This window comes from Pogona vitticeps, chromosome 1, assembly GCF_051106095.1.
Source record: "Pogona vitticeps strain Pit_001003342236 chromosome 1, PviZW2.1, whole genome shotgun sequence".
Classification (NCBI taxonomy): Eukaryota; Metazoa; Chordata; class Lepidosauria; order Squamata; family Agamidae; genus Pogona; species Pogona vitticeps.
In genome coordinates this window covers 28,459,524-28,475,018 of record NC_135783.1, presented here as the reverse complement: position 1 = coordinate 28,475,018, position 15,495 = coordinate 28,459,524, and the positions used below count along the sequence as shown (strand labels likewise).

At 45.2% G+C, this 15,495-nt stretch overlaps 1 protein-coding gene across 4 annotated transcripts in view; it reads right to left on the bottom strand.

Moving 5' to 3' along the window:
- Nucleotides 1-11,781, bottom strand: part of RCOR3 (REST corepressor 3) — a 44,539-nt gene extending 32,758 nt beyond the window's left edge. For 3 of the 4 annotated variants that reach the window (XM_020794612.3, XM_020794616.3, XM_020794614.3), the window contains exons 1-2: nucleotides 11,414-11,781; nucleotides 10,287-10,343 (exon numbers count right to left, since the gene is read on the bottom strand). In XM_020794612.3, the coding sequence (XP_020650271.3) occupies nucleotides 10,287-10,343; nucleotides 11,414-11,633 (277 nt within the window). In that variant the 5' untranslated portion in view covers nucleotides 11,634-11,781. Of the gene's footprint in view, nucleotides 1-10,286; nucleotides 10,344-10,759; nucleotides 11,048-11,413 lie in introns of those variants that run through there. The other variant, XM_078382936.1, reaches the window with a different exon arrangement.
- Between the last annotated feature and the right edge of the window lie 3,714 nt (nucleotides 11,782-15,495).

Here is a 15,495-nt window from a genome sequence, read left to right as displayed (position 1 = left end):
AGCCTCCAAACACTCCCAGAACCTGGCGATTTTACCCCCCCTGGTCCCATGGGGGGGTGGGTGGAGGGTGGCAAGGGTCCAAGGGAGCCTCCCAGGACCCTTGCCACCCTCCCCCCACCCCCCCACGGGGCCAGCCCTGGCGAAATCGCCAGGTTCTGGGAGTGTTTGGAAGCTTGATAAGCCTCCAAACACACTCAGAAGCTGGCGATTTTAAACCCCCCCCGCTCCGTGGGGGGTGGGTGGACGGTGGCAAGGGTCCAAGGGAGCCTCCCTTGGACCCATGCCACCCTCCCCCCACCCACCCCCACGTGGCCAGGGGGGGTAAAATCGGGGAGCTGGTGATTTTACCCCCCCTGGTCCCATGGGGGGGTGGGAGGCTCCTTTGGACCCTTGCCAGGCTCCCACCCACCCCCACGGGGACAGCGGGGGCAAAATCGGGAGCTTCCAGGACCTTTTCTGAGCCTGGAAAGGCTCAGAAAAGATCCTGGAAGCTGCCTATTTTGCCCCCTCTGTCGCCCGGGGGAGGCAGGGTGAGTCTCCAAAGGGTCCTAGGGTGTGTTCTAGGACTCTTTGGAGACTGACCCTGCCTCCCCTGGGGGCCAGAGGGGATGAAATCACCACCTTTGGGGGCTCTTCTGAGGCTTGGGAAACTTCAGAAGAGCCCCAGAAGGTGGCGATTTCACCCCCTCTCGCCCCCGAGGGAGGCAGGGGGAGGCTCCAAAGGGTCCTGGAACACACCCTAGGACCCTAGGGTGTGTTCCATAAGATGGACCTCTCCATAAGGCTCACCAGATTTTAGGAGAAGAAAGCAGATAATTTTTTCCTGTTTTCTTCTCCTAAAAATTTGGTGCGTCTTATGGAAAGGTGCGTCTTATGGAGCGAAAAATACGGTACATTAAATACATACGTCCACTCGCCTTGTATCATAGATATGAGCACAAAGTGTGACAAAGTGCTTCATACAAATCTCTCCGTGTGGCACCACAGGTACCACATAAACCTATCTCCTAACCCCTAGCTGGCCGGCCCATTTACTCTTCATGGACCACCAGCGACCTCTTTCTCCAGTGGTATATCAATCTGGGCAGGAGCTTGGGCTGCCCTTTCCTGCCTCCTCATCCACCCGATTACTCCCACAAGGAGGCAGGATGGGGATTCTTACCGCACAGCGGATGAGTGGTCAGCTAACTGAGGAGATGAGGAAGGGCAGCCCAAGGTCCTGCCCGGATTGGCATGCTGCCAAAGGTCCCGGCAGCGTGCAAAGGGTGAGTGGGATAGCTTGCTGGGGTAGGTGGGGGATGGTGCTGTGCAGAGTGATTTGAAAAAAGCACTTTGTCATGCTTTGTCCCCTCGCTAATCATAATGATACCAGTAGCTCTTTTTGGAGCCCTAAGAATATAACTTTAGGTAATAATAATCTCAGAACTGCAGCACTAGAAGAGATCCTATGGATGATCGAATCCAGCCTGTGTCAAGGAGGCATAGTGGGAAACTGAACTCCCAACCTCCGGCTCTGCAGCCAGATACCTAAACCACTGTACTATCCAGCAGTAAATAATGTGCCCAGGAGTAAAGAACAAGATAAAAAATGTGATGCTGTCATTTATCCTGATCAATGATAAGAAGCAAAGATGAATCAATTACTGAGGTTACAGTTTATGTGGAGACCTCCAAGGTGTCACCAAGACAGACAAATGGTAAGTTTCCCAGGGAGAAACAGTAATAGTACCTACCACACAATGAAAAAAATCAGGTCAAATACGTTTGTTCCTAAAAACATCCTTCAAGGAGGTTACTTGAGTCAGATGCAGCATTCCCTCTAATATAGCACCAGTACTGAATGGGAAACCCCTCCCCGTGTACACAGAGTTCTCGCTGCACCCGAAACCAAATGAACTGCAATGAGCAGTAACACTAATGGCAGGTGCATGGCACCAATACAATGCTGCGGGCTACACACCCATACAGCTTAGAGGGAGTGTTGGCCAGATGCCATGTTAAATTAAAACAAGGGATCATTGGACACGTGTCTTGTGTTAATGAATGAGACACTTCACATTTTAGAGAAAGACAAGAGATGTGGCTTACTGAATTGCACGTGTGGCAAACACTCACACTCACTATGTATAGCTATTGTTAATTCTGAATATTAATTCATTCATAAAAGGAAGTGTTTTATACAACATTGCTGAAGAACTCCTGGGAAGAATACATTCTGGTAAGAAAAATGAATACAGTAGTGCCTCGCTTGACAACAATAATTCGTTCCAGCAAAATCGCTGTAGAACGAAATCATCGTCAAGCGAAAGTAAAAAGCCCATTGAAATGCACAGAAAACCGTTCAATGCGTTCCAATGGGCGAAATACCTCACTGTCCAGCGAAGATCCTCCATAGGGCGGCCATTTTCTGGTGCCTCTAAAGTGACCAATCAGTCCTAAAACACAGCGGGGAGCCATTTTGCACAGCGGGTGGCCATTTTGAAACCCGCTGATCAGCTGTTTTAAAACCATCGTAATGCAAAGAATCAGTTCCCGAAGCAGGGAATCGGTCGTCATAAAGCGGATTTTCCCCATTTAAACATCGTAAACCTCATTGTTAAGCGGATTCGTCGTGGAGCGGGGTAATCATTAAGCGGGGCACCACTGTACATCCATGGCAAAGATTCGAATGAGGTTAACTAACCAAGGACAGAAGGACTGGGAAAAGATATCAAATGCTTTGTTTCACAGTCCTCTTCAAACTCTTTTAAACCCTGGTCATGTGACTTTTTAAGTTCCTTCAATAATAGCTATATACTACATGCCCACCTAAATGTTGCTTGGATATAAAGTGACAGACTACTATGAGAAATCTACAAGAGATTTCCTTGGGGAAAAATGATGGGCATAAGGGGACTGGTCCAACCTCTGCTAAAAGTTTCTTCCCATAGAAGGCTCTTTTGAGAAAATCACTAATAAATAGAAGTGTTTCATGCCTTTTATACTTGTCGTCGTTTAGACATGTCCGACTCTTCGCGACCCCATGGACCAGAGCACGCCAGGCCCTCCTATCTTCCACTGCCTCCCGGAGTTGGGTCAAATTCCTGTTGGTTGCTTCGCAGACACTGTCCAGCCATCTCATCCTCTGTCGTTCCCTTCTCCTCTTGCTGTCACACTTTCCTAACATCAAGGTCTTTTCCAAGGAGTCTTCTCTTCTCATGAGATGGCCAAAGTACTGGAGCCTCAGCTTCAGGATCTGTCCTTCCAGGAGCACTCATTTCCTTTAGAATTGATAGGTTTGTTCTCCTTGCAGTCCAGGGGACTCTCAAGAGCCTCCTCCAGCACCACAATTCAAAGGCATCAATTCTTCGGCGGTCTGCTTTCTTTATGGTCCAGCTCTCACTTCCATACATCACAACAGGAAAAACCATAGCTTTGACTATTCGGACTTTTGTTGGCAAGGTGATGTCTCTGCTTTTTAAGATGCTGTCAAGGTTTGTCATCGCTTTCCTCCCAAGAAGCAGACATCTTTAATTTTGTGGCTGCTGTCTCCATCTGCATTCATCATGGAGCCCAAGAAAATAAAATCTGTCACTGCCTCCATATCTTCCCCTTCTATTTCCCAGGAGGTGATGGGACCACTGGCCATGATCTTAGTTTTTTTGATGTTGAGTTTCAGGCTATTTTTTGCACTCTCCTCTTTCACCCTCATTACAAGGTTCTTTAATTCCTCCTCACTTTCTGCCATCAGAGTGCTATTCCCTGCATATCGGAAGTTGTTGATATTTCTTCCGGCAATCTTAATCCCGGTTTGGGATTCCTCCAGTCCAGCCTTCCGCATGATGTATTCTGCATATAAGTTATATAAACTGGGGGAAAATACACAGCCTTGTCGTACTCCTTTCCCAATTTTGAACCAATCAGTTGTTCCATATTCAGTTCTAACTGTTGCTTCCTGTCCCACATATAGGTTTCTCAGTAGATAGATAAGGTGGTCAGGCACTCCCATTTCTTTAAGGACTTGCCATAGTTTGCTGTGGCCCACACAGTCAAAGGCTTTTGCATAGTCAATGAAGCAGAAGTAGATATTTTTCTGGAACTCTCTGGCTTTCTCCATAATCCAGCGCATGTTAGCAATTTGGTCTCGAGTTCCTCTGCCCCTTCAGAATGCTTGTACTTCTGGGGGTTCTCGGTCCACATACTGCTGAAGCCTACCTTGGAGGATTTTGAGCATAACCTTGCTAGTGTGGGGAATGAGTGCAATTGTACGGTAGTTGAAGCATTCTTTGGCACTGCCTTTCTTTGGGATTGGGATGTAGACTGACCTTTTCCAATCCTCTGGCCACTGTTGAATTTTCCAAACTTGCTGGCATATTGAATGTAGCACCTTAACAGCATCATCTTTTAAGATTTTAAATAGTTCAACTGGAATGTCATCACCTCCACTGGCCTTGTTGTTAGCCAGGCTTTCTAAGGCCCACTTGATTTCACTTGACTTTAAGTCAAGTGGGCCTTTTATATTAATTAAATACAAATGTAATTTCTTTATAGTAACATGTCTTTTACTCCAGAGGGGACATTTTTCTTCATTATGTTAAATTTCTGGTTTACGCGGTCTTGCATTCTGAAGTGCTCCATCACTAGTCTCTCGTCAAATTTGGCTATTATTTCTCAGCCAATATAGACATGATGCCTCTTCACACGTACATCTGACCTTGCTGAAATGTTCTCTGTCCAAAAGGCAATGAAAATTTCAAAGAAACAACATAAGAAGAATTACAGTATGTTTCTCAACCTTCAGTCCCTTGAGTTTTGGAAATAGCAAGCACAGGAAATCTTAAGAGTAGGCCCAATTGAATCAATAGAACTTACAGGTTCTTCACTGATTCAGTGGGTATACTCTAGTGCAATTTACTACACTAAGCAACAGGATTTTAGCCTACGTTGTATCAATGTCAACACACACAAAAATCCATATGCATTTTCTGTCCATATTCAGATAAAACAAATAATGCAACCAAATGTATTATCGAAGGCTTTCATGGCTGGGATCTGATGGTTGTTGTGGGTTTTCAGGTTCTTTGGCCGTGTTCTGAAGGTTGTTCTTCCTGATGTTTCACCAGTCTCTGTGGCCAGCATCTTCAGAGGACTGGTGGACAGAGTTCCTACTCCAGTCCTCTGAAGATGCTGGCCACAGAGACTGGCGAAACGTCAGGAAGAACAACCTTCAGAACACGGCTAAAGAACCTGAAAAACCCACAACAACCAATGCAACCAAATGCTTACTCCACACCACTACGTACCAGACCTACCACCACAACATCCCCTATATTTATTAGCAGTCTTTCTGTTTCAAGATTGCTCTCCAGAGGGTACCCAAGAAAGTGCTGTGTTCTCCGTTTCTTACTCCCTCCAACTTTAGAAATTTAATTTAGCCTACATAGAAATGAAAGTTAAGACTGCAACCATCAAGTTCTTTCTCCTCTTCATACACAAATGGTCCCTTTCTGCTTTGAGCACTAGCTTTACTAATACTGGAAGAATACATCTTGTCCATCTGACCCACTTGGGATATTACAGCTAGCTAAGCTGAAAGACCGTCTTGAGAACTGACAAGCAAATAGTTCAGGAATAGAGATTTATGCTTTGTGCACCCCACAGCTTTGTATGAAGTTGTCACCGTGATGCCACAGGTGCTACACAGTCCTTCTCCCCACTCAACCTAGGCTGGCTGGGCCATTTACCTGTCACTGCATATCGCCAGCATCCTTCTGCTCCAGCAGCATGCCAATCCAGGCAGCTCAGGCTGCCCATACCAGCCTCCTCTGGCAGTTGAGCACTCCATCAAGGAGGCGGGAGGTGGATTTTCCCAGTGCAGCCAATGAGTGGTCTGCTGCCTGAAGAGGCGGGGAAGGGCAACCAGACTCCAGCCCAAATTGGTGTGCCACTGAAATAGAAAGACTCCAGTAACATGTGACAACAGGTAAGTGGCCCAGCCATCCTAGAAGGTGGCCAGAAGGTCTGTGCTGCACCTCTGGTGCCATGTTGACAGCTCCATACAAAGCTGTCAGGCTAACAAAGCACCCATCTCTATTCAAGAGCATAGGAAATGGCTTTATCTAGGGTCAAACCACTGGCACATCTAGCTTTGACGGGAATTTCAGGCAGGATTCCTTCCCAGCTGTACCCGAATCCTCAGGCAGTAGTATTCCTACTTGGGCAGTATTCAACCCAAGTATAGGCCTGATTCTGCCTAGCTTCCAAACTTAAACCAGACTTAGTGAATTCAGGATGATATGGCTTTTTTGTTTGTTTGTTTGTTTGTTTGATAATAAATAAATAAAAAGATATGACAGGCGAACTAACTGGAACATGTTCTCAGAAGCAGAAGGCCAATCTGGGCCAACATTGATCAGGGTAACAGATACAAAAAAGTCTGTCTATTGGAAATGCATGACAGTCCCTGAAGGTGACAAACTGTTTCAGGATGTTAAGACTGAGACAGCTTGAGGCATGGGTTGTATTACTTGCAGGTTCTATTGCAAAAGGATGGCACAAGCCATAACAAAGAGTGATTTACAAGTATAGCAACTAATCAGCCAAGACGAAAGAGGCCTAAACTGGGTGGATATTATACCAGATCCACGAAGACTGTCTATTTCTGCTGAAAACTAAGACCAAAGAGTCAACAAAATGTCTTCTGATCTGTTTTATGGGGGGAAATCCTACTATATTCCTGCAAAAACAGCACTGATACATGTCTCCTATCAATAAGGTTGAAAAGCTATGAGAAGCGCTGTCTCCCTTGGTTGCTATTATGATAGCCAGTTTTCTCAAATTATTAATCATTTGTTTTTCAATAGTTGCCAGGATTTGAGGAATCTACATAAGGCAGAATCTTACTGTTGATTTATGCAAGCATAAAAATAAACTGTATGACACTGGGGCAAATCCTGCTATTATTTACTTGTTTGTTTTGTATTATTTATATGCTTCCTTTCTCCCTATGAAGACCCAATGTGGCTCACAAGAATTAAAACTGTACAATAATAATGTTTAAAATACTACACAAAACTATATTAAAAACTATCCCACATTAATAAAAATTTAAAGCAATTAAAAACATTTTACAAAACATTTAAAAAGTCTAAATTTCATAAACAGAGCATTACCTAGACTCCTACTTATTCCTTAAAAGCCTGTCTGAAAAGGAAAGATTTTGTGTGATAACAGAAGAAAAAGAGGGAGAGGGCCAACCTGGCTTCTGGGGCAGTTCATTCCAAGGCCTGGAAGCAGCCACTGAAAAAGCCCTCTCTTATGTCTTCACTAAGCAAGCTTGGGGAGAACCAAGAGAAGGACCTCCCTAGAATATTTTAAAAGTTGAGTAGGCTCATAAAGGGTGATGGACTCAAGTTGTATAGGGTTCATAGGTATATTACCAGCAACTTGAACTGAGACTGGAAGCAAACTGGCCGCCAGTGAAGCTGTTGTAATAAGAAAGTTACATACAAGCACATGTCAGCAGTCTGGCTGCAGTATTTTGAACCAGCTGAAGTTTCTTAACACTTTTCAAAAGCAGCGCCACATAAGAGTGCATTGCAGTAATGCAGACAAGATGTAGCTAAGATATGTGTCCTCATGGCCAGATAGGGCATCTCAAGGAACAGGCACAGCTGGTGCACTAGCTTTAACTGTGCAAAGGCATTCCTTACCACCTCTGAGACTTGAGCACCCAAGCTTGGGGTTAAGTCCAAGAGCACACCCAAACTGCAAAACTGACTTTACAGGGGAGTGTAACCCCATCCAGTACAAGCTGGATCCCCATCCCCTGATTTGTCTTGTGACTGACCAGTCGTACCTCAGTCTTCTCTGAACTAAGTTTCAGTATGCTAGCCCTTACCCAGTCCATTACCGCCAACAGATGCTGGTGTTGGCATGGAACAGCTTACTTGGAATCATATGGGAAGGAGGAATAGAGTTGAGTGTCATCTGCACACTCATGGCACTGAACTCCAAAACTCTGGACAATCTCCAACAGTTTCATGTAGATACTGAATAACATGGGAGACAGAGCTAGGGTGTCAAATAGGATTCCCCTAATACCACTTTCTGATTTTGGCCACCCAGAAAGGGATCAGAACCACTGTAAGACAGTACCTCTGAGACCCATCCCTGAAAGGTGCACCACAATGATATCATGGTCAATGGTATCAAAAGCCACTAAGAGCTCCAACAGAACGAACAGATTCTCCCTGTCCAGTTACCATTGTAGATAATCTACTACAATGATCAAAGCCACCTCTGTTTTGTAAACTGTCCTAAAGCCACACTGAAATGCATCTATAATCCACATCATCCAGGAACTTCCAGAACTGGGATGCCACCACTTGTTCCAAAACCTTCCCCAAAAACGGAATATTGGAGACTGGTTAATAATTATCCAATACAATGGGATCCAAGGAGGCCTTTAAAAAAAAACAAAGGTCTTACTACTGCTTTGTTTAGGCATGCTGGTACCCTGCCTTCCTGAAAGGTGTTCATCACTCCCCTAACCCAGTCAGCCAATCCTCTTTTGGCTTCTTTTATAAGCCAGGAAGGGCACAGGTCCAGCATACATTTGTTGTCTTCTACCTCTCCAAAGATCCTGTCCACATTGTCAGGCTGCATCAACTGAAAAGTATTTATTTTAAGCAGGTGTCAAAGTTACATCAACAGACCTAGGTCAACTACAACAGCAATTCCCAGAAACCCCAGCCAGCACAGCAGGTGGTGAAGGCTTCTGGAAGTTGCAGTCCAAAAACACCTGAGTAACCCAAGGTTAAGAACCACTGAACTACAACATCTAAGTGAGAACAGATCCACATAACTTTGTCTGCAAAGTGCTATGCATGACACAAGTCACACAAAATGCACCTGTTCCATAATGGAGCATGTGCCTTCTACAGTAATATGACCAGTGCCACATTAGTTAGTGGCAATTTGCCACAGCACATTATGCAATTTAACTTAAACATAAATCACCAACAGGATTTTGGCTGCTATTTCACCTGATACCATTATTCACATGACTAGTGAACTGCATATGAACATGGATTATTTCTCTCTTATATTTGAGTCATAGAATGAGAACAGAAATCTGACAGTCCCAAGTTATCCACAAGAATACAGAAGATAAAAGGACTAGAGTGCCTTCCAAATGATGCAGCAACATCAAATGCTGGATTGTAACTGGTTGCAAAAGGGATGTACCATTTCCTCAACATACATCTGTAATGAGGTGTCAGGCCTTCCTGGTAAACTTCTGATTACCCAGAGTCAAATACAACACAGGGTGAAAGGGTAGTATTTTAATTGCCAGCACTGTATGTAACCTGTGCAGCAGAAGAGACCTAGAATAACTAGGAGTCATTTCATTGCTGAAACCAATCCTAATGGTTTCAGCAAAGGCCTGTAACATGAATAAAGTAAGCATTTTTTAAAAGACTAAACACTGTTTGCATCACCTTTAAAGCCTACATTAAAAATCTGAAAAAACATTTAAAAGAAGTTTCTCATCCAGAACTTCAAAAAACTATAACAGAAATAGAATCTCCACTGCAAGAATCTCCAGCCTGAAGAAAAGAGCATCACTATGGCAGCAGAAATCAACCAATATACGGGGTACAAGTCAAGGAAACAAGAGAACACACAGTGCTTCCTTGTGGCCATAGCTAGAAATAAGAATGTGTCCAGATAGTATTAAGGTTCTGTTGTGTACATGCAAATTGACACGGGCTTAATCTAGTGCCATGGAGTTCAGGTCTGCTGTACCTTCATCATTACCTGCTATATAGCAGCATTACCTATTATACTATAATCTGCAATGTTACACTTTTCAGTACATTGGAAAATCTGGACTACAGAAGTTCCTATGGACAGAATAAGATATTGCCTCAAACTGCTGCAGATAAAACACATATTTATTTTATTTCAAAAAATAAAAATCTTCATAGCCCCTCATTTTCAACCAACCAGTTAAGTCTTCCTCCTCCCCACATATGAGGCCTATTCCCTTTGGTATGTACAGCATACACCAAATGCTGGCCCTGTAAATCTTCAATGACCACCACCAAACAAAACAAAGCCTTAAAAGAGAAAAAAAAGCAAAAGAAAATCCCACACCTTTAACCTTCAAAAACGTACATCTAGAGCATTAAACTGAATGCATGCTCAGTCATGTTCTTACTGAAGTCATAACATGCAATAAACCCCCATTTTCAAAAGAACCAAAGGTACCAGGATTGAAATAAATTTTAAACAAGATTTACCAGGATCAAAGTCAGGGATGCGAGCTTGATAGTCTGCTCCGACCCTCATTCCTACATCTGCAACAGAAGAAAAAATAAATGCATCACTTAGAGGGGCGGTGGGAAAAAACGCCTTTCTCTTCAATGATGAAAGTGTGATATTTAAACAATACAACTGTGTAGACTTTGATCTAGACGCATCACAATCAATCCAATCAAAACCCTACCAAAATGGGCAAAACTGGTTGTTTTGAAAGGCTCAAACCCTTCACCCAGTGAACAAGTGTGAAGAGGAGGAGGGGAAAAATAAATTACTCCCTCCCTCTCCCACATACACCGGAAAAAGAACAGCCTACTTCCCCTTCATACTTCAGGTAGGCAGAAATTTCCAAAAGGTGAATAATTATTTTTTTAAAAATCCTAAAGAAACACCAGCTTCACTTTATTGTCCTGACACTACAAGGTGTTGTGTCAGTGTGAGCCCCAGCACACACCTCTTAACAAATGAAGGCACCGACACACAGAAAGCAAAGAGCATGCACCGCTGTTCCTGGCAATCTCTTTCTCTTCAGACGCACGCAGTGTACTCGCTTCTTGTAAGGCTTACACGATTAAGTGTGTTCAGCAGCCGCACACAAACCTAAAACTGCAATGCAATGGCTCGCCTGAGCTGCGGCTGCTTTACACGTGTGCCCATTGTGAAAAAGCACACCCACTCTCCGCGGGATGGAGAGATGGATGGATGGAAGGAGGCAAGGAGAGACGGACCCCCCCCCCCCGCCCAGACAGGCACGCGCATGGGAAACAGCGCGGGAGCGCGCCCATGCCCGCCCCCCCCCACCACCACATTCACACTTTGACTCCCTCGCACACTAGCCGGCGGGGGGAGGGCGCTCTCCTGCCACACTCTTTGCACGAGCGCGCGCGCACATACCCTCACTCGTCCTTACCTACCCACGCGCGCACACACACAAACACACACACAAACACACACGCACGCGCGCATATACACTCCGCGGACTCATAAACGTAGGAGCAAACGCAGGCTCTTCTTCTAGGCAGTTAGGGCACGGTGGGAGGAGAGACTAGGCCCGAGCCCATCCTGCTGAGGAGAAGAAGGGAGTGGAGGAGAAAGGTGAAACTCGCACCGTGCTCGTCTCCGCTGTCGCCGCCGCCGCCGCCACCTCCGCCAATACCGACACCACCGCTACTGCCGCCGCCGCCGCCGCCGCTGCTCTCTGGCTCGGAAAAGTGCCCGTTGGAACCAGGGCTGCCGCCACCGCCGCCACCGTTCTTGGTGCCGTTGGGGGCCGCCCTGCTCTTGGCGGCCCCCAGGAGCTCGGCCCCTTTCTCCATCATGCCTGGCATGACGGCGACCAAGGCGAGGGGGGCGGCGGGCAATGGCAGGGACTGCCGAAGGGGGGGAAAGTTAATAGGGAGACGCCATGTTGGTGCCCCTTTCCCCCGCCTGCCCCCCCCGCGGCTCAGGCCGCCGCGGCGCCGGCGCCTCCTCCCTTCTTCTCTCTCTCCCTCCCTCCCTCCTTCTTCCCCCCTCGCCTCCTCCGCCCACGGGTCGGGGATCCCTCCGCGGCGGCCCAGCCGGATCTAGCCTCACACGTTGGAGGCGTTAAGAGACAAGGCGAGCGGCTGCCTCCCTGTCTTCTGCCGCGCCATGACTACCTGGGCAGGCTTCCCCGCCTCTGACGAGAGAGCGCGGGCTGGAGGGGGGACCGTTACCCGGGGCTAGGTGGTGGCGTAACTCAGGGGAGGACCGGGTTTGAGGGCTTCGTGGTTCATCCTGAGGGGCGCAGGGCTGAGGCTTGTCACCTTCAGCCAGGAAGAACGAGGAACGCGGAACTGACTCTCGTTTCGTGTTTATCTGGAAGTTCCGTGGGGCTCCGTGGGCCTTTACTCCTGTGTAAATGTGTCGAGGGTAGCAGCCTTATACGTGGGCCGTGATCACGTGTAAAAAATTCTGTTTTCTAGTGTTAGTCTTATTATGGTTCTTTTTAATTCTTCGCTATGGAGCGGGGGTATATGTGTGTGCTTTATGTCCCTGTGTTCATTTTTCAAAGGTTGCTAGAGAACCTTTGGTTGATGGGCGGTAGAAAAATAGAGCAATTTAGAAATAAATAAGTGTACCTGGTGTGGGGGCTGAAGTCCCTAAATACATCACACACAGGTGGCACGTGAAACCCACGCAGTAGTGGTGAACACTTTTTACCGACGTGGAAGACCAGTATACTGTATACATGTATAACTGCTTTGCATAATAGGTTTTTAAACATTTTCATAGTAATTTGCACAGAAAGAGCTGTTGTGGTGTTCTTACACCACAGCTGCTCACCCTGTGCCCATCTCCTGATGAGAGTATCACACCAGAACTCAGGAGCCTTGGGTTCAAGGCCTTCCCTAGTAATATATTGTTTCTAAGACACCTCACTTAACCCTAGAAAACCCAATGAGGGTCATCATTGGTCAGGTGCCACTTGATGGAATGTGACAACAGCTTTATATGGAGCAGAGTGAAAATTTATGGATGACAGAAGTTTCATTGTCCAGGAGCTTTCAGCCAGGTGTGTTCTATAAGGAAGTCTTGGGCCATAATTGCTGGACAACTGTAATATGATCTCTGGATGTATGAGTGTGAAAGGGATATCACCAATTATATTCCACTGATAATTTCATATATTCTACTATTTTAGCATTCAACTTATTCAACTTATTTTAGCATTATATGAGCACTTTTTGTTCAAGTCAGCTGAGGGGAAACTGGTTGAATTACCACCTGCTGCATCTCGGATCTGGCATGGAGGAGCTATGGTCCCCAAAAAGTAACATTTCAGTGCTCTCAAGCAGACACTTGACAAATAATTGGCAGAAGAACCCTCTTTATGGCTGGTTGGCAATATGGAAACCTGAAAAGGGTCTGAAGATACAATGCTCAAAGAAAGAGGCATATATTTCCGAAGGCTTTCACAGCTGGGATCTAATGGTTGTAGGTTTTTCGGGCTTTTCAGTGCTCCTCCTGTCCTCTGAAGATGACGGCCACAGAGACTGGTGAAAAGTTAGGAAGAACAACCTTCAGAACACGGCCAAAGAGCCTGAAAAACCTACAACAACCAAAAGAGGCATATACCTTTTTCTTGCCAGGAAAAATGTCGTGTCAAGGTTTTCCAGGCCAGGGAAGCCCACACTAACCATTCATCCTCACCACCCTAATTGCTCTTGTGTGGATGGAAACAAGAGGGTCAGATGTGCTAGTGGCTGAGGAAAATCTTCCTGCCTTGCAAAACCTTAGTGCACTCTGACTAAGCCATGCTTCTATGGAGTAACCAAAAATCCACAAAATTAAGTGCTTGAACTCTTATGCCAGCCCTGAAAGGTAGGAATACCATCACACCCACAAAAGAGACAGGCTCTCAGTAGATTAAGGCAAGGCCAGGTTTACAGTACCACCAACCCTTTTAATTTATATCTGCACACACGTGTGCGCATGTAAAGACACACACGCAGTGGTGCAAAAATCAAAAAGAGTGGAAAACTTCAAACATATTTTCAACAGTTACAGAAGCAGACAAAGAGTGTGGAGCAAATAAACAAGCAAGAGCAATTACAGAACAACCAGAAAGGAAAATAAGAAAACCAGCTAACCTAATACGTAACATCCTAGCATAGTTTCAGCACAATCTCAGGGCACACACAACGGTGCATCAGGGCATTCTCCTCAGAGATAACTAAGGCATGTTACACTATGAAAATGCATTGGGAGATGGATTGGGGGTTCTGAAGTTGATTTAAAGTTGCATAGTAGTCACATGGCTTTGAGATCAGTTTTTGTGCATCCCCTTGGGAAAATTTAATCCATTTTAAAACTTGTATATCAGTCAAGGAGGCTACATGGGCTTTTAGAATCATTGTGTATGTAGCTTTGTCCTGTGACTTTGCATTGGCTGCCTCTCACATGTTTTTTTTTCAAACAGGGATAGTGTTAGATCAGTATTACAGATAAAACAAATTAGACTCCAATGTTTCCGTGCAGCCGGACACATGTGCACAGACATACACATACACACATGGAAGGTGCAGAAGGAGAGGGAGCAGTGGAACCCATAGGGACTAGCAAAAGGGAAGGCACACCAGTGAGTAGCAAAGAAAAATTGACAAGAGAAATTTACAAGACTGGCAGCTTCCAGGTTTATGAAGGAGGGAGTGCTTTCTCTCATCTAACTTTTCTTTCTCTGCTAGCTCTCTTTTCTGTTTTTTTTTTTAAACCTTAAGCTATATTGTCTTGTTCTGATTCCTTCTGGCTTTGACTGCAAGCAGGAGGAATGGAGTGGAGAAGAGAGCGCAGAGAGGCTCTGACACAGGTGAGCACACATCCCTCTCACAGCCACTCACCACTGCTGCTGTGTTATTTTTAATATTTGTGTAATTTTTTTATTTCTTTCAAAGTGGAATAGGTGCTAGATCAATATTTATTTAATTTATTTTTAACCTTAAAAAGGACCCAAGGTGGCTTACAACAATTAAGACAGTATTGTATTTAAGTTATTAACAATGAGCATATAATACTCAACGGGTCAATGAATACAAAAACATAAAACATAAGCAACACCAAAATACATCCAATGCAGTAAGATACAATAATCATTTCAAAACCCCCACTTGACAGCCATTTACTCAGGGAAAGCTTGCCTGGCAAGAAAGGTCTTCATCAGCTTGCAGAAACACAGCAAAGATGGGACCAGTATATTCTTGGAGGGAGCTCCAGAGCCTGGGAGCAGTGACAGAGAAGGCTGTCTCCTGTGTTCCTACCAAATGCACCTGTGAAGATGTGGTCGTTTCGACCAGATGGGCGGGGTATAAAATAAATAAATAAATAAATAAGATGGTGTTTACAGATAGAGCATAGGTATATGTATAATCCTTGTGGAAGAAGGTAACCTTGCAAGGGAAACCTTGCAGCCCAATCCAAAACCTGTGATCGTGGCATCAATTACTTGACAACCTCCTCCAAGACATAATTTACACCAACAGAGACATTCATATAAATTTCACAAGCAATTTAAAGTAAACAACCCTCTTGTAGCCAAGTGAAATATTTCATTTTCCAACCTCTTTCCCCTAGGCAAATGAGCCTCTCTAGTACAGTACTGTACTCACCACTCTTTGAATCCCAGGCTGGAGGGCATGTGAATTAGCACTATGGGCAAGCTTCTAACCTAGG